This window comes from Brassica napus, chromosome C4, assembly GCF_020379485.1.
Source record: "Brassica napus cultivar Da-Ae chromosome C4, Da-Ae, whole genome shotgun sequence".
NCBI classification, from domain to species: domain Eukaryota; kingdom Viridiplantae; phylum Streptophyta; class Magnoliopsida; order Brassicales; family Brassicaceae; genus Brassica; species Brassica napus.
In genome coordinates, this window is record NC_063447.1 from 1,030,622 (window position 1) to 1,052,813 (window position 22,192).

Below are 22,192 nucleotides of genomic sequence, written 5' to 3' on the forward strand. Positions count from 1 at the left end.
ATGTAACGCCCCGACCCACCACGGCAAATGAACCTCCCAAGCCTGTTCACTCGGCCGTGGGCCTCATAGGCTCTCAATAGACTGGTTTAAAATAACATTTCTTTAATCTCAAGCAAAGCGTTTTTAACTTACTTACATTCAAAACCAAGAAAAAAAATAAACTTCCTCTGTTTTTCAAGTCTTTAAGGCCACTCTTCACCAATATAATTAACTCCTCAGCTAAAGTTTACATCTTTCAATGCAAGTGTTTTTTGAAGGAGGTAGAAATTAAACAGTTTATGATTTGTTTGATAATACAGAGTCAAACGTTACAAGAAGACTATGGACAAAATACAAATGCCTCAAAGACAGAAGAAGATTGTATCAGTGAGATCTTGAAACTTGAATGAAAACAGAGAAACAACAGATATAATAATAAGAGTTACAACTTTTTTCATGTTGAAGTTTGAGTTTCCAACCTAATCCGCTTAGGATCTTTCTGTTCAACACTGATGATAGGATTGGTGTTGTTGATGACTCTACCTTCTTTGGCTTCCATTGAACATCTTTTGTAAGGCTTGAAACCTGTCCTTCCTCTACTTAGCTGCTGCTTTGAAGCACCCAAAAACGCTATGTTTCTGTTCTCTTCTTGATCATCAGCCGTGGAGTTAAGATCAAGCTCCATTGGATATCTTTGTTGTTGACCCTCCTCTCTCTGATATGTAAAACTTTGTGGCAAAACTTCTCTTGCAAACAGAGCTCTAAAAGCAATTCGTCCCTGAAAAAAATACAAAATATTTTGGTGAATAAACGATTTTAAATAAAAGGAAGTTTTGAATCTTTTTAGTTTTAAGTACCTCATCAGAAACAGCCTTCCATGGATCAGCTAAGATAGAGCTACTGATTCTACTGCGTCGCGCATTAGATTCTGAAGTTTGTGGGTTGTTAGTAGTGTCCCCATCCACTTCTTTCACTTCCTCATCATTTTTACCACCGTTCTCTTGCCTCTCCACCAAAGCATCCGCCTCAACATCATCACTACTCGAAGGAGTGTTCGAGCCACAAGAAGACCTGTCAACTTGTTTCCTGTCTCTCGCTCCATCTGATCCCTTTGCATCAGTCTCAGTCGCTGCACAAGTATGATGATGACAATCTGGTTTACTCCCATTTCTAGTCTCCTCTGATTCCAACGAAGATCTAGCCTTCGAAGCCTCGGAGTGTTCTTGATCCACTGTTTTTGTGAGGGCGTTTACTTCATAAGTAGTTGGAGGGTTGCCTGAACTAAAAGGAGGAGCGCAGAGAGGGAGCATCCCATTGGCGGCCCACCAAGCACTTGCAGCTGCAACGGTGGCTGCAGCCATGGCAGCCAAGTTCCCTTGTGGGCCGCCACCAAACGTTGAGGCGAAAGAGGCAGCTGTATAGAGAGCTGGTGTTTGTAAAAGGGTCGACATGATATGTTCAGGAAAGGACTGATGACTATTCTCGTCTGGCTGTGAAGTAGGAGCATGTGATAGAGACCTTGTCCCCAATGGAACTAGCAGAGGGATAGGCGTTGGATAAGTGTGAGGTCCTCCTGCCTCTATATTCAAATCACTGTAGTTTGACTCCTTGTTATTCCCCTGTTCCTTCCCTCACATATAGTTTCATGAAAAGTACTTTTAAAACCTCAAATAGCAATTGTAAGATTGTTTCTAACCTGTTCCCGTGAAGGTAAGAACTCCCGGAAAGTGCTTGCGTTTGATGCAGCAGAGAGGTGTTGATGAGTGAGACAGTCTGAGCAGTTGTCTTCATTGGTCGTCTGAAAAAACAAAGCATACAATCTGTATCAATTACATGACATACTACAACAAGATGTCATGTTGATTGACTATGAAGTTCACCTCAGGAAGGGAAACTTTTGCTGATCCAAGGGACTCTTTTCCATCGTTCAGACCCGTTTTAGAGATGGGGAGAGATCCAGTTCCGGTCTTTCTAGGATAAGGGTTGTTTGGTTTACGTTTAGGGCGTGGAGGAGGGATAGCTATGTCTAGCGCTTGAGCCACTGGTACACCTTTAGCTTCAGCCTCTTTCTCTACCTGAGAGATGAGAGTATAGTCTTGTTACCCTCTAGACAAACAAAAAAAATCTAATGGGATCTAATGAAACTAGTAAGAACTTAAAATGAAAATGAAAATTGTTAACTCTATGGCTTATCACAAAGAACAATAAACATATCCTGCCACTAACTCAGAATCGGTAAGACTTCTAATAAGGAAGAATTTTTTATATTCATTATGTGTGAAATCGGTTTATATTGCTAAAATCCAAATTTTCAAGAGAAACTAAACATTCTTCTGAAGATACTAACCATATATGCATAACAGCCAAACAAATGATCACACTCTTTATCTCAACTAACTTGTTACCTCATCTCTAATTATTTCTCCAACTATCTTATAGCTCACATTACTAGTACGCAAGCTATCTCTTAACAAAAGCAAGAAGCAGAAAGACTTGCATGTCTGTCACAACAGCAGTTCAAATAAACCAAATTCAAAGTTATTACCTTGGAGAAAAATTTCTGAGCATGGCTTCTAATCTGCACAGCAGTTTTCGTTGCTACATGTTCTGTCCAAAAGCACAAGAAAAAAAAAAAGGCAAATCAGTTTGAAGAAGAAACAAAGCAAAAGGAATCTCTACAAGACAAGACCATTTAAAAAACAACCTTCTATCTTTTGCCAGGCTCTACCGTAAAGCCTCAAGGCATCAAGGAACCTATTATGTTCTTCCTCAGTCCATCTTTCACGTTGCTTTGTTATCGTATACGGCTTCCTCGTCTAATATTAATTTTTTTTTATTACAACAAACAAACAAAAGTTTCCATCTTTGTTTTTCAAAAAAAAAAAAGTTTCCATCTTTGGTCTTTCACCTTAACAAACATTAGCCTACTAAAATTTAAAATTATAGTTACCTTAACAACCAGATCTTCTCCAGACGAATTTGTCTCCATCACTAATCCTTTTAGAAGCTAAAACACACACACACACACACAGCTTCAGATCCTCTCCCACAAGATTCTTCGATTTAAACTAATACACAGAAACAAACAATCGATTGAGAAACTAGAAGCACTCAAGGCCAAATAAAAACAATATTGAAAGTACCTCAGTGAGAGATTCAATGGAAGATGACAACACTTGGAACGAGCTAGCAGAGATCGGAGAATAGAAGAAACAAAGCTCAGCCTGGAGTAGCTGAAGATCCCATGGTTATCTTTTGCTTCCTGATTACTCGGAGAAGAAGGGAGAAGAAGAAACAAAGACTCTCTCTGTGTGCCTTTTGATCAATGAGACCTGTGGGGAGAGATGGAGAAATCTCAGCCACTATAATTGATTTTTCAGATTTTTTATAATCTCAGATTTATTGGAGGCTCACAGAAGAAACTGCCACATGTCATTATATTAGTGGCTAGGGCCCTGATACAGCTTTTAGTGATTTTCCATTCTTGTCCATTTCATGCCCAACTTGTTCACAACCATCTCCGTATACAGGCCACGAGTTCATGACTGTCGGAAAGGTTACAAATGTCAAAGCGCTATAATATCTTGATATTGTGGGACCCGCAGATACCATATCTCTCTCCCACCAGTTTCTCGACACGTGCCTTCAACACTAGAATCATCCGTGGGGACCACTGGGAATCTAGAGAGAGAACTTCTCGATACGCGGATTGGGCGATTCACGAGCCATATACTTAAATGGGCCGGACGCTTTGATGGGCTTAATCGATATATTTATTACTTTATATTTTAGAAAATATTGTTTTTTAGATAAATTATATTAATTGTATTTATTAAACTTTCATTAGTTTTACATTATAAAAATTGAATAATTACATAATATGTATTTTATAATTATACTGTAATACATTTTTCTAATGTGCGAAAATTTTAAAACATGCATCATTTTTAAGCACATAATGTATTTGTTGTCTTCTTTTTTTAATTAGTCTATGGTCTGTCCATCTCCTAGTCCTGGACAGAGTTTGAAAGATAAAAGTCTGAAAACTCGGTAAAAATGTAACAAACATCTCATATTATATATGTAGTCTTGAGGAATTTACAACACTGACATAAATGGATGGATATGGTATATTCTGAGCTAAAAAGACCAGAGGCAGAGAGAGAGAGGACGAAAATTATTTAGTTACAACAAGGGAAGCTTGAAAGAAAGATGTGGGCTGTGTTAGATTCATTCGAAATTCATGAATGGCCCCTCTAAAAGGCTCTCCTTCTTCTTCTTCTTCATCCTCTGGTTCAGTTGCTCCCAATTATGTCTCTGTATGTGTCTTTCACCTTCTGAAACAAAGACTCCCTGAAAAACATACCATAGAAAGTATGAGTTTCATTTTCTCAAAAACACTACAAAACAAGCATAGGTTGTAGAGGAGATTGCTTGACCTGTCTGGCTTGAAGACCAGGTTCTTGTAAGCAAACCACTGTGTTAAAGAAAAAACACACGTTAAGGTCCATCGCATATAAAATAAATCAAGTTAGTCCAAGAGTCACTCATGAGAAGCAGCAATCCTTCATAAAATCAAATCTCAATACTGAAAACACCAACTTTAAATTACACACTCAAATTAGAGGACTAATCCTAAATCCAATTGTGATGATGACAATTGATAAACCGTCTAAATCCTTAAAAACAGGTTCGCTAAATCCGGTAATGATTCAAAATTATATAACAAAGTCAAAGAGATAAAACAAGTAGAAACTCACCCCTGTGTAACCAATACCAACAACTTCAAGAACACCAGGAACCAACGGAAGCCTGTCAATAGCCTGTTGCACCACAATATTCACAATTTTCAATCCAAAACAAAAGTAACAATAAAGAGTTTTGAAGATGTAATGATGAATTATCCTCACGGAGATCACACCAGCAGTTCCCCAAAGAGCCACAAAACCAGAAACTGCCAGAGAACTAACTGCATACTTATCCTCCACCTTGTCCCACTTCAACAACAAAATCAAAACAAGTTCACAACAAGAAGCAGAAGCAGAAGCAGAAAGAAGGTAAAGTAAAGAGTCTTTACAGCTTCTTGAACGGTCTTGACGATATCAGGTAACTCTGTACTCGCAGCTTCGGTATTCGCCGCAGGAGCTTCAACTTGAGTAGTGGCAGCAACTTCAACATCCGCAGCTCTCGTCAAAACGTTCCTCACAATCTTCCGACCTTTAAAGAAAAACCCATTACAAAAGTTTCCATTTTTAAAACTCTAAAACAAAAAAGGTTTCAGATTGGAGAACCGACAGTAAGCAGTGGCTTTCGCAGCACGTGTCTGAGACTGAGCCGGCTGAGGAGGAAGCGTGGGAAGGGAGATACAAGAAGGAGAAGAGGCGGAGGCTTGTCGAGAAGAAGGAAGAGGAGCTCTTGAGTCGATGATCGTCGAGGAGGAAGAGACTGAGAGTGAAGCCATGGCTCAGGTGCTCGAATCAACAATGTCGTTGATCAGAAGCAATTAGTATTATTATCTTGAGATTAGTGGAGAACAAGTGTTTGAGAGTTTGCTTGTGGTGGAGATGGTTTCTCTGTTAGATTCCACCACTCGTTTTGGGTTTCCCGATCAGGATAGTGCTGACGTGGCAGACATAGAGATGGTCTTGGTGTTCTGATTGGATATGATTTTGGTTATTTGCAAACTGGGACAGAAGTTTATATCGGTTTCTTTTGGAGGTATAAAGAAAATAATTTTACCAATTCATTACTTATGTGATTGGATTGTACAATCCTAATAAGTTATTTTCTTCAAAACAACTGCTTTCATTAAATATGAATCTGAGTAACAATCTTAATTTGTTACTTGATGCCGATAAAACCACTAAACCAAAGTTAAAACATTGTGTTATCATTATTATTTTTTGCTAAACTGTAAATATCATATAAATGATGAAAAGTTTAGCTTATTGCCTAAAACTTTTAAACTATCTAATATGAATATCATAAATTTAGTTGAAATAAATCTTATTTCCAAAAGTAGATTAAATTACATAGTTTAAATTTCATTCTAAGATAATTTACGGGTCGATAACCTTCTAATCATTAAAAATAAAAAAATGCACTATTATTACTCAAATGAAATGCTAGATGTTCCTTTTAGTATGTATGCAACATACATTAGCCTTTTGGAAAAAAAAAAAAAAAAACTGATTATTCTCTTATATCAACATACATGAATACGGTTATGAAACCGTGTAGTCACATATACAATGGATTTTGTTTATTTTCAAGTAAGTATGTTTTGTTTATATGTCTCTTTCTTATGTTTTTCTCTCTTTTGTGCAATGATGTTGTGACAAAAGAGAGTTTGATGTCGTTGAAGAAACCACAGATGATAAATTTGACAATTAGAACATAAATTTGGATATTGATCGGTCTGACCAAACGAAACTGAATATAGTGTTGGACCAGACTTTTAATTACTGGCAAACTCTCCGAGTGGGGATCGTTCCATCCATTAGTCTTTTTCACTCATTCAATCATTGATAGAAAGAAAAAGGGATTAAGTTTTCTCTCTCAAATCGATCAATTATCAGAAACACCATCTAACAAATTTTTCAATTCCGAATCTTCTTAACTCAATCTCCGACATATGAAATGCTAGATGCTCTTTTATATATTTTTGTACGACCTTAAAAGTGGTAAAAGTGAAAATTGGTTTTTCATACGTAGCTTGTTTCTAAATGACAAGAAATTTGGTTTAAACTTAGCTAAGTTACGAGTTGGAAATGTGATATGACTAGAAACATGAAATGGGCCTAGTTTGTATTAAGCACAAAGATATGTGTGGGCTATTTGTCTTTTGGACCGATCAGTTACTTGAATCTTCACAACCCAATGCAACATCATATGTTTGTCAAAAGAAAAAAAAAGGTCAAACCCCAAAAGAGAGGCAAAAGCAAAACAAAAAGACAATGAATCATGAATACGAAGGTCAAACTTGATATACATCTATCAAATGGTGTCCCCAGTACTGTAGAGTAACCCTTTTAAATAAAGTCAAAGTGCCATGCCGAGAAGACTCCAATTACATACCAACAAAACATCTTATTATTATTATGAAAGAACGTTACTTTTTTTGCTTTTTGGGTTTCTTGTTCTTAACTCAGCAGTCCAATATCTGACGAACCGCCGCCGTTATCTCATCGGCCGATGTCAAAGTACAGTCGTCCTCCATCTGAGAAATAACAAACATGAGATTGAGTTTTTGTTTTATTCATTTGTGTTATTAGTTTTCTTAAGTACCTTGAGGTTGAAGGAATAAGAGGCAGATGCATTGCATGGAGATGTAACGTTGAGATGAAGAACAGTGAACCTAAGCTTCTCTAACCAAATGATTGATCTGAGAAGCTGTCCTTGTTTCTTCTGGCACTGTATCTTGAGATTCACGTGGCTCTCTATCACCGTGGCATCGATTCTCAGTTTACTACTTTGTTCTAACGAAATGTCTTTGGTATCAGTTTGTTGAGTAACCTTTTGCGCTTCGAGTGATTGCAACTGCTGCTCGAGGAGCTTCACGAAGTCTATAGCTCCTCCTACTATTGACGCTTGGTCTCCCTATTGAGAAAAAAAAGAACAGAACACTAGTTAGTACGCTAATGTTGATAAAGGCTGAAGCTTTGTAAGTGATATATACCCTAAGGATGTAAGAAGATGGGATGAGAGAGCGGAGTGAGCTGAGATAAACGTTCATTTGGCGTCTGCGGTTTCGTTCAACCGTTATGTGCGTCATTCTCTGACTCTCCATCTCTTCTGTGTTCTTTGTTGGTTTCGTTCTCTTTCTCTTTCTCTTCTCTCTGCTCACTGATGCTGCTACCAAGTTGTTGTTGTTTCTGCGCTTGCGTTGTGGGTTTAACTGAAGTTCTTGGCTTGAGATGGCTTCATTGATTCTTTCCAGAGATGGGTTCTGATGGTAGTAGTTGGTGGGTGAATGAAACTCTGGAACTTCATGTGGGAGATAGTCTCCGAGCTCCCAAGGCGGCTTTTGGAGTGTCTGAAGAGAGAGTAGTCTTAGAAAGTTTGGGTCTTTGAATGACAAAACAGAAGAAAGGTCTTCACTTTGTTGCATCGTATCTTCCTCAAGGACAAATCTTTGATCCTCTGATGATCCTTGAACTTGTAAGCTTCTTCTCACAATCACTTTCTGATCCAAAGACTGCTCAAGGAGAAAGTAAAAAAACAGAGGAAGGTGATACCTACCATGTGAGTGTGATAGAGAGAAAATTAAAATTGGTTAGTGGGTCAGTGTAGAGAAAACAAAACTAGAATGAAAAATGGAATGTTTCAAAGAGAGGGAAACAGTTGAGAGCAGATTTGTTAAGTGTTTTAGGTATAACAAACATACACAGCATTGAATGCTAAACCATTCTGGACTCATTTTGGGAAGAAAGAAATTAAATAAAAACGTTCCAAATTTGAGATAAAGATAACACTTACACTTACAGAGAGCTTGTTTTGTCCTTGTATCTTCTCCTCCATTACAAAAGCTGAGAAACCTCTCCCTCTTATCACTAGAAATATATGTGAGGACTTTTTTAAATAAGTTAAAAAAAAAACAAGAAACTCATGTAAAGCTAAAGCCGTTTAGCTTTATATATAGAACAGTGGTGTTTAATTGCTATGAGGATGTTGAAGAAAAAATGGGAAACTGAAAGTGAGATATGAGAGATAAAGTAAACAAAGAGGTAAAACAAAAAAAGTAAAAAAAAGAGATGTTAGCCTTTTTTCAAAAAAAAAAAAAAAGAGATGTTTGTTTTAGAGGACTGAAGATGAGTTGGTGAGGGTAAGAAGATGAGAGAGTCTCTGACAGAAGAAAGGTCCCTCAGAAAAAAACATTATTGGCTGTAGCAGTTTTTGTCTGGCAGCGAAGACAGACAGTTGTGGGGACTTTGGTTAATACTCAGAAGAAGATGAGAGCTTAATTTGTGTCTTTTAAGTAAAGCTAATGAATAAAAATTGAACCTTCGAGTGTTTGTTCATTCTATCTATTAACGCGTGAATCCTGGCTTCTTATCTGCTAAGCATGCAAGTGTCTGTGCCTTGTCTTTGAGGGTACTAACTAGTGTTTGTCACTAAAATATCTTTATTTGCTTTCATCAAATTTATTATACTCACTCCTCCGTTTTTTAAAGTTACATATTCTAGAGAAAAAAGTTTGTTTAAAAAAAAATCCATTTTTTACATTTCCTATACATATTTTATTAACTAATTGTAAAATTCAAAAAACTTAATTAGTCTAATTGATTTTTTATTGGTTTAAAATTATGGAAAAAAGATAAACGCAAAAAAATATGTAAATTTAATGTGTTTTATTAAAACGTGTGAAAAATCTATAATATGTAACTTTAATGAACAGAGGGAGTATTAAATAACTTATGCATACATCATTGCAATATCTACACATTTCCAGATAACTATAGTTTGTTATCGATCAAATCCATAACTTTTGAGGACAAACAAGAACGTAGATTTGATCATCAAAGCTCACATGAACAAACCTTATCCATGTTCTAGTCTCAGTTGTGGCCTCTGTTTACCTCACGTGTTGAGTCCTAACACAGCCAAAACTAGTCTCTTTTCTCTACGAGATCCAATCCAAACACAATCTCAAGATCTCGTTTATACTACTGTATGTAATAAGAACCAGAACGGGTCTAAGCAAGTTAAAAAAGATCCAACCTTTACATAATGCTACACAAGCCTTATCATCAACTACTTGGGTGTTTTGAGATTTCATCTTTTGTGTGGTACTTGCTGATGTAACTTGCAAGTTCTTGTTACCGACTCTTAGGACAAACATGGCCCCCACTTGTGACATATCATTTAAAAACTCTAAAAAGTCAATCAGATCCTGCTTCTAAACACATTCGCAAGCCCTCCTGTGATTACTAGGAAGATGATAAAAATCTAAACTGAAGGCAGAAAAGTTGAAATGACATGACATCTCTTGTTCTAACCAAGTTGTGTCCTTTCTACACTTATGTAAAGACAAAAAAGCTTACTTGAGCTCAACCAAACAAAGATGACAAGAGAATGTGAAAAAAGATTCAAACTTTATTGATTTTATTATTGTTACTAAAGAGAATACTGAAACAAAAGACTCTTGAGATGTTTGATATGCCTTTTTAGCGTTCGATTTGTATTGTGACATGACTAATATTATACTCTCTCCGGATGTAATCAATCACCTTGTTTAACACCATATCAGCATCTGCCTCCGGTGTGATATTGACATGGCAAGCAAGCAGCACTTTCCCCACAGTGATAGCCCAAATGTGAAGCTCATGAACAGCCACAACTTCTTCCATCTCCAGCAAACCCTGTTCCAGCTTGGTAGCGTCAATCTCTCTAGGCGTGCTCTCCATCAACACCTCGAGAATGCTTCTAATCATGTTGATGGTTGTCCCCAAGACAATAACCGAGAAGACAAGCGTGCAGATCAGATCAACTATCTTCCACTCAGGCTTGTACCAAATGATGGCTCCTCCAATCATAACGCCAACGCTCTGGATCGAGTCTCCAAGGACGTGGAGGTAAGCTCCTTGCACATTGATGTTCCTCTTCCTCTTCTCCGATTTGTCCAGCAACTGCTCAGTAACATCACCATGAGAGTGATGCTTGTCCTCATCATGACTATGACCATGATGGTGATGGGTGGTAACAGTCACCCCATCATGACTCTGATGGTCATGACCATGGCTGTGTCCATGGCCATGACTGTGACCATGATCATGTCCTAACAGAACAGCCATTACGATGTTCACCAACAGCCCAAACGCAGCAACAAGGAACATAAGGAACCCATCAACCTCACTAGTCTCTGTAAGAAGTCTAATAATAGCTTCATAAACAAGAATCCCTGTAAGCAACCAAATGAGCTGGATAGAGACAAGAGCTCCGAGGATCTCAATCCTGAAGAACCCATAAGTCTGCCTTGGCGTCGCTTCCCAGCCAGCAGCCCACAGGGAGAACAAGGAGATGGCAAAGGCGGCAACATCAGAGAGGAGATGAGCTGCGTCCGTTAGTATAGCCAAGCTGTTAGCTTTGATCCCACCAAAGACTTCAACGGTCATGAAGAGAAGACATAGCACCACAGCAATGCAGAGCTTTCTCATGGAAGCAGTGCGTTCCTCGGCGTCACCAGAAGCATTGTTGAGATCACACGGTGTTTCTCCACAGACTTTAACTGCTCCAAGTGTTTTTCTTTGTTCATCAGACTTTTCTACATTAACTTCAATGATGTGACTATGTTGGGGACTTGAAGGTTCCATCTGAAAAGGTTAAAAAAAAAAAAAAGTCAAAGTAAGAATGAGACAAAACTACAGAAGACAAAACTATAAAACCATATATAGATCAGTTACCTCTGTAATAAGAATGCGAGTGAAACACAATAGGTTTCCGAATCTGTTTAAAAAAAAAAAAAAAAAACTTTATCATCCACAAAGATTAAATATAATAAGAGGTTCAAAGGACATGAATGACACTAGAAGGAGGAGGTTCTTCTAGCAAGCAAACCAATCAAATGGATACTAATATAATAACAAACTAGTCAACGGTTACACATTATATAATAATCATCATAACCATAGTCAATAAAACACACAATTTTAACCCACACATCAAAAAAATACTGATTCAAGTTTTGACCTCAAATAATATTTTTTTTTTTAAAAAAGACAGAGAGAATGGAAGCGTCATAATCAGACCAACTCCAGATGTCACAATCAGACCAATCTAGCAACCCTAACAAAATGCTTTATAAGACCGAACCAAAGTTTTAAACTATAATAATAGCAATCAATCAGACTAATTCCAGATATGATTGAAGCAGCAAAGCCTAAAGCTTTTGAGAAAATAGAAGAGCTTACCAGAAGAAGAGAGACGAGGATGAAGGTGCTTGGTTGAAAATATTCACCATTGATTCGAAAACCCTTTAGATTCACTTTTGCCTGTAGCTCAGCTAAAGGAGGAAAAGCCTTTTTATAGAACAAAGGATCGGCCGCCACCGATGGTCACGAGATTCCACCTAACCCTTTTCTTTTCTTCTCTTATCTCCAAGTCTCTGTGGTTCCCCTCTTTGACGGTCAAAGCAAGATACACGTGGCCCAACACTACTGAACCCGTCTTATTTAAACCGGGAGTGATTGATTGGGGGGGGGGGGGGGGGGGGGGGGGGGAAGATACCTAATAACCGGTTTAGTTTAAGTAATTACACATCTTTCTTAAGCTTTAGAACAGTGTTTTTAAACCGGACTGGAAACTGAACCGGATATTTTTGGGTCACGGTTCAATATAGTTCGATCGGATCAAATCTAGTTCAATAATCTGGTTTAATATATTTTTAAATGTATAAATTTAAAAATAATGTTAGTAAGTATTATACATAATTAAAATATAAATGAACTTAAAACATAAAATATTATAAATGCAAACTAGTTTTATGTTTACATGGGTGATTTATAGAGTTTAGATAGTTTTAATGGTTTTTATCAATTTAATAACTATAAGATCTAATCCAACTGACTGCGTGACCGGTTTATGGTTGAACTATTTATTAGACTTAATTCAGCTATGTAACCGGTTTATGGTTGAACCTATTCAAAACATTGCTTTTGAATCTTAGTATGGAAACTAAACTTCAAAATGCTTCATTTTGAAAGATAATAATAACAATAATATTATGGATCAGAAAACTCGAATTACAGGACTAACGTAGCTACTTTTTCATCATTTGCAGAATATATAGAGAGGTCAAAGGGTGAACATTTACCCCAGTTTCTCCAAGATTAGGTGAGAAGAAGAAACACACTCGAGTAAGTACAAAAAGCCAAACTAGATATAGGTATAACAACAACCCTTCTCTCTATTTTACATAAACCCAACAAAAGAAACTGACAAAAAGCTTCAGGCTTTTATTTTATTTAGACGCATCTGAGTTCACAGCACGCACGAACTGGCCTTTCACTCGTGGACGCTGCTCTGCTAGCTTCTTCCTGCTCTGATACCTTACCTTTTTGTCAAAGCATCGATCTTTCCTCTTCAACCGAAACTTCATCAACGCAGCCTCTCTCTGACTCCGACGCTCCTGAACACTCAGACCACAACCTTCTTCTTCTTGTTCCTTTCCTTTCACATCATTGGTGCTTTCAGAACCAACTTGGTTACGGAAGCTTAACTCATTTCGTCCGCTTAAACTTGATGATCCCATGTTCTCGTGGTTGCTGCTCGTTGTAGCGCTTCCGTGATCACATCTTAACAGCTTCTCATGTGATTCACTTGGTGTTTTGGGATCAGCTGAGCTACTCGGCTCTACACCAACGTCTGCTTTCTCTGCCGCCTGGCTGTTCTCATATCTACAAGTTAATGTAATAATGCCTACTGATTCATCGGAGAGGCTAAGCTTTTGTTGCTTGCTTTGATCTTGCTTCTCGAAACTTCCAGAGCAAGATCTTTTCAGAGAAAGACCAAGCTCCGGACCAACATACTCATCACGAGCGTTGTCTCCGTAGAAACACTCAGACCGTTTGTCAATTCCACCGATCAAATCCATTGTCACATCCTCCATTAGCTTATTGTTACCGTTGCAGCTTGTTGTAGCCTGAGCACCACTTCCTTGATCTGAATGATCTGCACTAGTTTCATCACTATCTTCAACGTTCTGCTGAGAAGCTGGTAAGCTAAGACCATGACCATTGTGACCATCACGCAGCTGATTATTCATAACCAAAAAAAACACACAATAATAAGTCTTCCATACTTTAAAAAAAAACAAACAAAATTAGAAACATTAAACTTACAGTAAGTCTTCTCCACACATGTTGCCATAGATTCTTCAACTCGTTTTTCCTCATGGGCTTAATCAGATAATCAGCAGCGCCTTTAAGCATACACTTCAACACCATCGTCATCGAATCTTGCGACGACATCACTAAAAAACAAATAAAAAAAATCATCAGAACAACAAAGACTAAAGATTACAAAAGATAATAAAGAACGGACTTTGAGGGGATCACCATCGTACTTATGACAGGAATGTTCTTGCAAGCTTCGTGCTCCATCACCAAAGCGAGTAGAGCAAAACCAGATATAGCTGGCAAATCAAGCTCCGTTAGTATAAGGTCAATCTCATGCGACTTCTCCTTTAGAGTCTCCCACGCAGCTAAGCCATCGGACACAGCTACAACTGTTTTTGAAAATTCAAAATCAGACAAGACAAAGATGGAAACTTTTATAACATTACTATAAAAACAGAGTAAAGCAATGACCTTTGTAAGAGCAGTTCCGAAGAAGGGCGGTGATGATTTGACGAGTTGAGTCGTCGGACTCGACGAGTAAAACCTTAAGCACCGTTTTGGGAAGGTACTTCTCCCACCGGACAACCTCCGAAGACTTGATTCTGTTCATCATCGTCTCCGCCATCGATTAGAGCTCGAAACAGAGGAAAAAACAGAGCGAATAAAGTCGAAAAGATATCTGATTTCGATCTCAACCCACAAGAGCAAATCGTTTCCGAACAAGGATTGAAGAAGAAAGAGAACGACTTTCGATCAGAGCTGCTCGGAGTCGCGAAAAGTATCGAAGACTTTTTGTATGTATGTTTTCAGAGGAAGACGAGAATAGAAATAAACAAATTTGGGGGAATATTTTGGGTTTCAAAAAAAAAAACAAATTTGGGGGAAAATCTAATTAACGGCGAGTATTAATGCGGGCCGTCAGTGGGCTGACGTGGCTTAATATGGGCCATTATTTTGATTTTTTTTCTCTGTATCGTGGCTGATTCGGTGGAGATGGCGGTCCATTGTCCACGTGTCGGGATTGTATTGTTTTGCGGAAGTGGAGATATTCGTCTCCGAGTTGTTGTCCCGTGGGAGATGAGAACTAGTGGTTATCTGGACAACACGTGGGTGCTCTGGTGTATTTGTGTGGCTGAGTTTGATCATAGGGATGTTGATTGGTTTCAAAAGTAGATATTTTTACTTGTAGCAGCTTTGCGTATCATTCAAATTGGATGGTGTGTTATCCTTTATCAAAAAGCATATAAATCATCTTTAATATAACTTTTTCTATTAAAAATAAAATAAAATAAAATTTTCCAAACGTATCAGAATAATATAACACCGTCATAGAATAATGGAAAGAGAAAGAAAATACAAATATGAAAAAAGTACAAATCATAATCTAATAAGGAAAATGCAAGATGCCGATTCTTTCTATCTCTCTCTCTCTCTCTTTTCACGGTCGACTCTCTCTCTCTCTAGCATTGGGCCGGTTATGGACATCCACAATATGATTTATAACACTTCCCCTTGGATGTCATAACCATACATGGAGTGTAATGCACTTTAGACGTTGCCTCATTAAAACCTTACCACGAAAACCCAGTGGGACAAAACCATGGTGAAGGAAAAAGAGTACAACACGTATTATTCCCCATGTTCTGAACAACTCGCGGTTGGCCTCATGAACAGCCAAGATCTCCGAATGGTTTGAAGATGTGGCCGCGATCGTCTGCTTCATGGAACGCCATAATATGGTTGTTCCACCATGTGTGATAACATAGCTTATTTGTGATCGAGCATTGTGTGGATCCGAAAGATAACCTGCACCAGCAAAATCAACTAAACCTTCTTTGTTTTGGTTAGTATAAAATAAACCCAAGTCTTTCGTTCCTTTCAGGTAACGAAGAACATGTTTAATCCCGTTCCAGTGTCTTTGGGTTGGACAAGAGCTTAATCTAGACAATAGATTCACAGCAAAACATATATCTGGTCGTATGACTAGCCAGATACATCAAAGCTCCTATGGCACTGAGATATGGCACTTCGGGACCAAGGACATCTTTATCGTCCATCTTAGGACAGAACAGATCAGTGTCCAGGCCGAGGGACCTCACGACCATGGGGCTAGATAATGGGTGAGACTCGGCCATGTTGAATCTCTTGAGTACTTTTATGTATATGTCATTTGATGCACAAGGATTCCATCTCTTATGTACTCAAGCTGTAATCCCAAACAAAACTTTGTTTTTTTTCAAGATCTTTTATCTCGAATTCTTTCTTAAGATATTCAACTGTTTGGGAAATCTCTCCAGAGGTTCCTAGGATATTTAAATCATCAACATACACTGCTATAATCACAAAGCCCTGGCGAATTTCTTAATAAAGATACAAGGGCTGATTGGATCATTCTTGTATCCTTCTCTCTCTAGGTACTCACTTAACATATTGTACCACATTCGGCCTGATTGTTTCAATCCATAAAGTGACGACTTATTCAACTTCATACAGTGTTGTTCTCGAGTACTCGATTTGTTTTTCAACTATATACCCTCTGGTACTTTCATATAAATCTCATTATCCAGTGTCTCATATAAGTATGCAGTTACAACATCCATTAACCGCAAGTCTAATTTCTCTCTTATAGCCAGACTTATCAGGAATCTAAAAGTAGTAGCATCCACCACAGGGGAGTATGTCTCCTCATAATCGATTCCTGGTGTCTGTGAAATTCTTTGTGCAACAAGCCGTGCTTTATATCTCACGACCTTGTCGTGTTCATTTCTTTTCCTCACAAAGACCCACTTATAGCCGACTGGTTTAACATCATATGGTGTCCGGACTATTGGTCCAAAGACATCTCTCTTCTTTAAAAAGTTTAACTCCACGTTTATACCTTCTTTTCATTTGATCCAATCTGATCGTTGAGTGCACTCATAAATAGACGTGGGTTCATGATCTTCATTCAAATCCATAAGTTCAAGTGCTACCTTGTATGCAAATATATCATCAATGTCGACATTCTTTCTGTTCCATTGTACCCTAGACAAGAAATAGTTTATTGAGATCTCATTATTATCAGGACCTTCAGTACCTTGAATCTTGGCGTCCCAAAAATCAATATTAGATACATCAGGGCCGGCCGCATCTAAGCATTCATGATCGGCCGCGATCGCTATTAGGTTTTGGGATCGGCCGCGGTTAAGTCCCGGGATTTAGGAACGGCCGCGGTCGTGTCTAGGATTTCAACAACCTCAGTTTGATTCTCTGCACCTTTCTTAGTTTTCCGAGGATTTTTATCTTTGGAACCTATTGGTCTATTGGTCTACCACGTTTCAAACGTTGTCCAACTTGATTGTGTCTTTCTTGAACATCAATTCTGATTAGTGCATTAGCAGCTGGTATATATGAATAAAGTCGAAAAGATATCTGATTTCGATCTCAATCCGCCTGAGCAAATCGTTTCCGATCAAGGATTGAAGAAGAAAGAGAAATACTTTCGATTAGAGCTGCTCAGAATCGCTAAAAGTATCGAAGACTTTTTGTATGTATGTTTTCAGAGGAAGACGAGAATAGAAATAAACAAACTTGGGGGAAAATCTAATTAACGGCGAGTATTAATTCGGGCCGTCAGTGGGCTGACGTGGCTTAATATGGGCCATTATTTTGATTTTTTTTCTGTATCGTGTCTGATTCGGTGGAGATGGCTGTCCATTGTACACGTGTCGGAGTGGTATTGTTTTGAGGAAGTGGAGGTATTCGTCTCCGAGTTGTAGATATTCGTCTCCGAGTTGTAGACACGTGGGTGCTCTGGTGTATTTGTGTGGCTGAGTTTGATCATAGGGATGTTGATTGGTTTCAAAAAGTAGATATTTTTACTTGTAGCAGCTCTGTGTATCATTCAAATTGGATGGTGTTTATCCTTTTTCACAAAAGCATATAAGTCATCTTTAATATAACTTTTTCTATCAAAAATAAAATAAAATAAAATTTTCCAAACATATCAGAATAATTGATGTCCAATTAAAAATGTAAAATTTTGAAATCAAACAGTTTTTTAATGACTAGACCGTATGTGGTTATTTTTCATACATGTATTTTGTAAGAAACGACAGCATTTGCTTCAATAATAATTTTTTTGAAGACCAAACGAGCTTCAAGATGTACCAAACTAAAGACTTTAGACCATATGTCGTTTTTATCACGCAAAGCTAAGTTTAAATTACTTCCACCTTCTAGAGAAATCTGTAAAATTTTGCTTTGGTTGGAAAATGTCCCATCAAAATAGTACTAACAAAAGAAAATATCTATTGGTCTATGATATGGACAATTAATACGCAACCCGCAATAAACAACTTGACATATGCGTGCGATCATGCGTGTTTAATCATAAAAGGCTGCAAGCTTGCCAACGTGGTCACACATGTCTACAGAGTATCAAAAGCATAATGGGCTTTGTAAAAAGTTAACCTTAGATTTGTGAAGGCCCACCTTTCTTGTATACTACCACTCATAACGTCTCCAATCTATTTTATTTGTGAAGCCATATAAACTTAGGCCTTACATTTGCAAAAGCCCATCATATTTGCATACAAGACTAACTTTTGTTTTTATCGAACACATTCATTCGTAATAAAATGTACGCTTCGTTAGAAGAGGACGAGTTTAGCAATAAGAGGGCTGACTTTGCCATCTAATCAACCAAAACATTATTCAAACGTGGAACATAAGCAAAAGAAACAACATCAAAAATAGAGCTAAAGTAGTAGATATCAAATAGAATACCAAACAAAGCCGAAATCAAATTTCTTTCCTTCAGCATCTTGACGAAGGAGAGAGAGTCTGACCGGATCATAAGAGTTTTCACATTTGACGCAGCAACATACATAACCGATGAACGGATGGAGAGTGCTTCAGCCATTAACGCAGCAGCATACATAACCGCATACAAGATTAACTTCTAAAATCATATTATTGGTAGTCATATAAAGTTAGGCCTTAAATGTGTTTGTCCATTTCCTATTTGTATTGTTGACAAAGGTGATTTTTATATTTTCCCTTCTGCTTAAAACCAAAGTTTACAAACATCAACAACCAATAAAATTTGAAAACCAAATGACCTACAAAATCACCAACAAAATAGAGAAGATCATACAAAAGCAAAAAACTTTATAAACTAATATTAATTTATAATATTAATTGGACCACAAATTATTCTCAAAAAGAATTGTTGGATTTATTCGAAACTATATAAACAAAATCTCGAATTTTTGATGCAACTGTTTTGTTTTAACATTACTATTTTTTCTTCAAAAAAACAATACTATTTCAAGGCTATTTAAACAATAACATTCATGAAATTTTATCATAGAAGACAAAGATCCGTTTTCTTACAACGGTCTTTTGACCGGTACTTTTGTCTTCATAAGATCCCCTTTGGAATCCAAAGACAATCATCATTTTACACTGACAACCGTTAAAAGAAATAATCATCAAAATTCAAATTAAAAAATTAGAAAATTTCGATTAGAAAATAAAGAAATAAATTAAAGAGCAATGTTATATCAACTTGACAGAAAAAACAAGGAAATTCCAGCTGAAAGTGAACTGTGAACTGCTTTTGTGTTTCCCTAGAACCAACCAGATTAAAGATCTTATCTTCAAAATGTATAGTCATAATAGTGAAGAACAAGAACAAGCAATGAGATTTGAAAGTAAAACCATTTCAAGAATTACAAATGTGAAAAGGGAGTTTCGAGCTTATCCAAAGCTTTAAAATCCTGTTTGGGGTTCAAAAGAAGACATAAAACATTTCTTCTGAACCTGAAAAATAAATCCCCAAATAAATGTAATTTTTGAATGATGCTTTCTGCATCAATCCAAGAATCAAGAAAAGGCCACCAATGCCTTCTATTTGATTCTTTAACCTAAAATGCAATGTGAATCCTTGAAAAATAAATAAAGCAAAGAATGTGACTGATGGTTGTTTCTTTCTTCTGCAGCTTCCTCCTCCTAGGTACTACTGATTTAGATTCTAGAATCCTAAAAACGATATGAATAAATGTTTCTTGAACATGGTGGAGAGATTGATGATGAGTTAGTCCCTTTCTCCGCTACTGTGGTACTGAATCAATCCTCTATCTTGATGGATGATGATGTAACTGCTTCATGACCATCTTTGTTGCTGCTAGCTTCAGCTTCTGCTGTTGTAGTAATAACCACTGTTTTGGTTGCAGTTGTTGCAGCTAAAATACAAAACAAAACAAACAATCAACAAACCAAGGATGATTTGAAAAACAAGAAGGATTGAGTAGTTAGTTAAATCAAACCTGAGGTGGAAGCTGAAGAGGATGAAGATGGAGCTGAAGATGCTAATGATAGAGCCAAAGAGGTTGGAAGGGAGAGGATTGGAGGTGGAGGAGGCTGAGAGCTGAATTGCTGATGAGGCAAGTAAGGGTATTGTAACACAGGAGGAGCAGGAGGAGTAGTGTATTGAAAGCTGAAACCTTGATGATGAGTTTGAGCTTGAGCTGGAGCTTGATTGCTGCTTTGTGCTGGATTGTACTGAGGATAGTAAGGATAGTAACCATGGAACATTCCTGTTGATCCTGATGATGGAGGTCCCATATATGGTGAAAACTGCTGTCCTCCATAGAGATGATGATTGTAGTAATTCTGCAACCAAACAACATTCAGTAAAAATGTCAACATAGTGAAAAGAGCAGTTAAATTTAACTAACCATTGGGTACATTCCCTCTTGAGGATAACCAGAGAATCTGCTTAAGACAAAAAAAAAACATTTTGTCACAAGAAAACAAAAATAAACAGGATCATTGATGTTGTTGTTGTTGATATGATGATGATAATAATACTAACCCATAAGCAGAGTAAGGGATTGGGAATTGCCCAGTGTGTTGAACAAAAGCAGAGGAAGAAGAAGAGCCTCTGAACTGAGGAGAAGGAGAAACTAATCCTGCTCCTCCTGGTGACCTAAATCTACCTGTTCCTGCCATCAAACATTCATCAAAAAGACATCTTTACGTGCTAATCAAGTAACAAAAGAAAAAAAAAAGATCCAAAGAACCCTTAGCATTCTAGAGAGAGAGAGAGAAAAAAAACCATGTCTAGGAGAAGTAGGAGGACGAGGTTTGTGAGCACCAAGAAAAGCAAGATTGCAATTAGCTCTTCGTCCATCAATCACAGGATTCATATTCTGACAAGCTCTCATCGCTGCTTCTCCTTCCTTAAACGTCACCTAATCAAAACCAAATAAACAAAAAAAAAATCATAAAACATTTATCTAAAAGAAACAGAACAGAGTAAGGTAAGGAAGAAGAACATTACAAAGCCATAGCCTTTGGATCTGCCAGTGTTCTTATCAGAAATAACGACAGCTTCAACTATTTCACCAAACTGCTCAAAGTAACGTCTCATTGTATCTTTCTGCGTCTCCCAAGCCAATCCTCCCACGAAGATTTTCGTCAGCTTCGTATCACCCATCTGAAACTGTTGTCTCTGCTGCTGAGCCATCTCTCCTTAAATCAAAACCCACATCAAAAGTTTCAACCTTTCTTCTCTCTTTGGTTCCCAAATATCTGACTACAAATTAAAAACTGTAACTTTTAAAATAAACAAAAGCCAAAAAAAAAAAAAACTAACTCTTTAGATGCAAAGAGTGAAACAACAGAAGAAGTGCAGAGACCTCTGTTTGTGTCGATTGGAGAAAGAAGCCAATGGAGATGGAGAAGACAGGAAAGCTGCTAGTGGGATCCCACGACAATGGCTAGAGAGAGAGAGGGAAGGTAATTGAAATAATGAGACTCAACTTCACCTTTTTCGCTGTATATATATATCAACATGGGGTCCTCTGCAGAAACATTTGCTTCGCTGTCTTCAACCTCTTCTCTCTCTGTCTCTTGAAATCTGCAATTTTTTAGTATATATAGAATGAAATACTAATAATTAAACCAAAGCTTTGACCGTTCGTCTCCGAGATTTATATAATTAATTAACCGTATTAAAAGCTTTGAAATCTTCTTTTTTTTTCGTGCTTTTTTGGTCCGATCGATTCGCATTTTATAGTTTTATTACACATAAAAAGGTTTTCCAAATTGGTTAAAAAAAAGGTTTTCCAATTTTTGTTTTGTTTTGTTTTAGTTTTGTGAATATCTGATTTATTTCAGTAGTAGAGATGTTTGTAGAACCAAATTTTTTTTTTAAAAGAATAATGTGAAATCTGCAATGTAAATGGATTATTTATTTATTTGTGTACAACTCAACTTTGTGTCACAACCCTAAAAATTCTATCTTTTCTTTTTCGATTTTTAAAATTTTTTAAAAAAATGTAGGAGTATTTTTTTGGGAGCAAAATAAGAGTGTATTATCATAAACATTT

At 37.2% G+C, this 22,192-nt stretch overlaps 6 protein-coding genes across 17 annotated transcripts; all 6 read right to left on the reverse strand.

Moving 5' to 3' along the window:
* Positions 1–263: 263 nt before the first annotated feature.
* Positions 264–3,384, reverse strand: LOC106416040 (protein CCA1). Of its 4 annotated transcripts, none has more exons than XM_013856872.3 (8): positions 3,123–3,384; positions 2,930–3,047; positions 2,684–2,795; positions 2,525–2,586; positions 1,860–2,054; positions 1,676–1,777; positions 837–1,598; positions 264–757 (listed from the first exon to the last, which is right to left on the reverse strand). In XM_013856872.3, exons 2-8 carry the CDS (start codon positions 2,966–2,968, stop codon positions 434–436), a joined length of 1,596 nt encoding a protein of 531 aa, XP_013712326.2. In that variant the 5' UTR covers positions 2,969–3,047; positions 3,123–3,384; the 3' UTR covers positions 264–433. The 4 variants fall into 4 exon arrangements, with proteins under 4 accessions (XP_013712326.2, XP_013712324.2, XP_013712325.2 ...); XM_013856870.3 differs by having other exon boundaries at positions 837–1,604; XM_013856871.3 differs by having other exon boundaries at positions 837–1,604; positions 2,930–2,986; positions 3,123–3,348.
* A 652-nt stretch (positions 3,385–4,036) lies between these two features.
* Positions 4,037–5,614, reverse strand: LOC106415795 (protein CURVATURE THYLAKOID 1B, chloroplastic). The gene is made up of 6 exons (XM_013856585.3): positions 5,275–5,614; positions 5,057–5,196; positions 4,890–4,976; positions 4,740–4,802; positions 4,419–4,456; positions 4,037–4,332 (listed from the first exon to the last, which is right to left on the reverse strand). The coding sequence occupies exons 1-6, from the start codon at positions 5,438–5,440 to the stop codon at positions 4,275–4,277; spliced, it is 552 nt and encodes a 183-aa protein (XP_013712039.2). The 5' UTR covers positions 5,441–5,614; the 3' UTR covers positions 4,037–4,274.
* A 1,304-nt stretch (positions 5,615–6,918) lies between these two features.
* LOC106412248 (transcription factor bHLH70) lies at positions 6,919–8,973 on the reverse strand. 2 transcript variants are annotated; one of them, XM_013853156.3, is made up of 4 exons: positions 8,464–8,973; positions 7,658–8,176; positions 7,267–7,578; positions 6,919–7,198 (listed from the first exon to the last, which is right to left on the reverse strand). In XM_013853156.3, exons 1-4 carry the CDS (start codon positions 8,497–8,499, stop codon positions 7,127–7,129), a joined length of 939 nt encoding a protein of 312 aa, XP_013708610.1. In that variant the 5' UTR covers positions 8,500–8,973; the 3' UTR covers positions 6,919–7,126. The 2 variants fall into 2 exon arrangements, with proteins under 2 accessions (XP_013708610.1, XP_013708609.1); XM_013853155.3 differs by having other exon boundaries at positions 8,458–8,970.
* Positions 8,974–10,056: 1,083 nt separating this feature from the next.
* Positions 10,057–12,118, reverse strand: LOC106411745 (metal tolerance protein 1). Its single transcript, XM_013852560.3, has 3 exons — positions 11,889–12,118; positions 11,382–11,424; positions 10,057–11,291 (listed from the first exon to the last, which is right to left on the reverse strand). Exon 3 carries the CDS (start codon positions 11,289–11,291, stop codon positions 10,146–10,148), a length of 1,146 nt encoding a protein of 381 aa, XP_013708014.2. The 5' UTR covers positions 11,382–11,424; positions 11,889–12,118; the 3' UTR covers positions 10,057–10,145.
* A 561-nt stretch (positions 12,119–12,679) lies between these two features.
* On the reverse strand, positions 12,680–14,662 carry LOC106411701 (two-component response regulator-like APRR9). Of its 3 annotated transcripts, XM_013852508.3 has the most exons (4): positions 14,286–14,662; positions 14,042–14,203; positions 13,818–13,948; positions 12,680–13,729 (listed from the first exon to the last, which is right to left on the reverse strand). In XM_013852508.3, the coding sequence occupies exons 1-4, from the start codon at positions 14,437–14,439 to the stop codon at positions 12,938–12,940; spliced, it is 1,239 nt and encodes a 412-aa protein (XP_013707962.2). In that variant the 5' UTR covers positions 14,440–14,662; the 3' UTR covers positions 12,680–12,937. The 3 variants fall into 3 exon arrangements, with proteins under 3 accessions (XP_013707962.2, XP_048610345.1, XP_022557943.2); XM_048754388.1 differs by lacking the exon at positions 14,286–14,662 and having other exon boundaries at positions 14,034–14,205; XM_022702222.2 differs by lacking the exon at positions 14,286–14,662 and having other exon boundaries at positions 14,020–14,197.
* A 4,816-nt stretch (positions 14,663–19,478) lies between these two features.
* On the reverse strand, positions 19,479–21,700 carry LOC106412218 (probable RNA-binding protein ARP1). 6 transcript variants are annotated; one of them, XM_013853127.3, is made up of 7 exons: positions 21,500–21,700; positions 21,142–21,396; positions 20,917–21,052; positions 20,674–20,797; positions 20,537–20,573; positions 20,126–20,471; positions 19,479–20,041 (listed from the first exon to the last, which is right to left on the reverse strand). In XM_013853127.3, exons 2-7 carry the CDS (start codon positions 21,325–21,327, stop codon positions 19,926–19,928), a joined length of 945 nt encoding a protein of 314 aa, XP_013708581.2. In that variant the 5' UTR covers positions 21,328–21,396; positions 21,500–21,700; the 3' UTR covers positions 19,479–19,925. The 6 variants fall into 6 exon arrangements, with proteins under 6 accessions (XP_013708581.2, XP_013708577.2, XP_013708579.2 ...); XM_013853123.3 differs by having other exon boundaries at positions 20,674–20,803; XM_013853125.3 differs by having other exon boundaries at positions 20,674–20,803; positions 21,142–21,392; positions 21,500–21,640.
* Between the last annotated feature and the right edge of the window lie 492 nt (positions 21,701–22,192).

Coding starts and splice junctions, on each gene's coding strand:
- LOC106411745 (XM_013852560.3), bottom strand. CDS start 11,291: ATGGAACCTTCAAGTCCCCAACATAGTCACATCATTGAAGTTAATGTA.
- LOC106412218 (XM_013853123.3), bottom strand. CDS start 21,327: ATGGCTCAGCAGCAGAGACAACAGTTTCAGATGGGTGATACGAAGCTG. Junction 20,804..20,916: donor TCCTACTTCTCCTAGACATG/GTTTTTTTTCTC, acceptor GTTTGATGGCAG/GAACAGGTAGATTTAGGTCA. Junction 20,574..20,673: donor ATCCCTTACTCTGCTTATGG/GTTAGTATTATT, acceptor TGTCTTAAGCAG/ATTCTCTGGTTATCCTCAAG.
- LOC106415795 (XM_013856585.3), bottom strand. CDS start 5,440: ATGGCTTCACTCTCAGTCTCTTCCTCCTCGACGATCATCGACTCAAGA. Junction 5,197..5,274: donor TGCGAAAGCCACTGCTTACT/GTCGGTTCTCCA, acceptor TTTTCTTTAAAG/GTCGGAAGATTGTGAGGAAC. Junction 4,457..4,739: donor TTGGTATTGGTTACACAGGG/GTGAGTTTCTAC, acceptor TCTTTAACACAG/TGGTTTGCTTACAAGAACCT.
- LOC106411701 (XM_013852508.3), bottom strand. CDS start 14,439: ATGGCGGAGACGATGATGAACAGAATCAAGTCTTCGGAGGTTGTCCGG. Junction 14,204..14,285: donor TCGGAACTGCTCTTACAAAG/GTCATTGCTTTA, acceptor TTTCAAAAACAG/TTGTAGCTGTGTCCGATGGC. Junction 13,730..13,817: donor ATGTGTGGAGAAGACTTACT/GTAAGTTTAATG, acceptor ATGAATAATCAG/CTGCGTGATGGTCACAATGG.
- LOC106412248 (XM_013853155.3), bottom strand. CDS start 8,499: ATGGAGGAGAAGATACAAGGACAAAACAAGCTCTCTGTAAGT. Junction 8,177..8,457: donor AAAACAAGCTCTCTGTAAGT/GTAAGTGTTATC, acceptor CTCCTTGAGCAG/TCTTTGGATCAGAAAGTGAT. Junction 7,579..7,657: donor CATCTTCTTACATCCTTAGG/GTATATATCACT, acceptor TTTTCTCAATAG/GGAGACCAAGCGTCAATAGT.
- LOC106416040 (XM_013856870.3), bottom strand. CDS start 2,968: ATGGAGACAAATTCGTCTGGAGAAGATCTGGTTGTTAAG. Junction 2,587..2,683: donor AGCCTGGCAAAAGATAGAAG/GTTGTTTTTTAA, acceptor GCTTTTGGACAG/AACATGTAGCAACGAAAACT. Junction 2,055..2,524: donor CTCAGAAATTTTTCTCCAAG/GTAATAACTTTG, acceptor CTCATCTCTCAG/GTAGAGAAAGAGGCTGAAGC.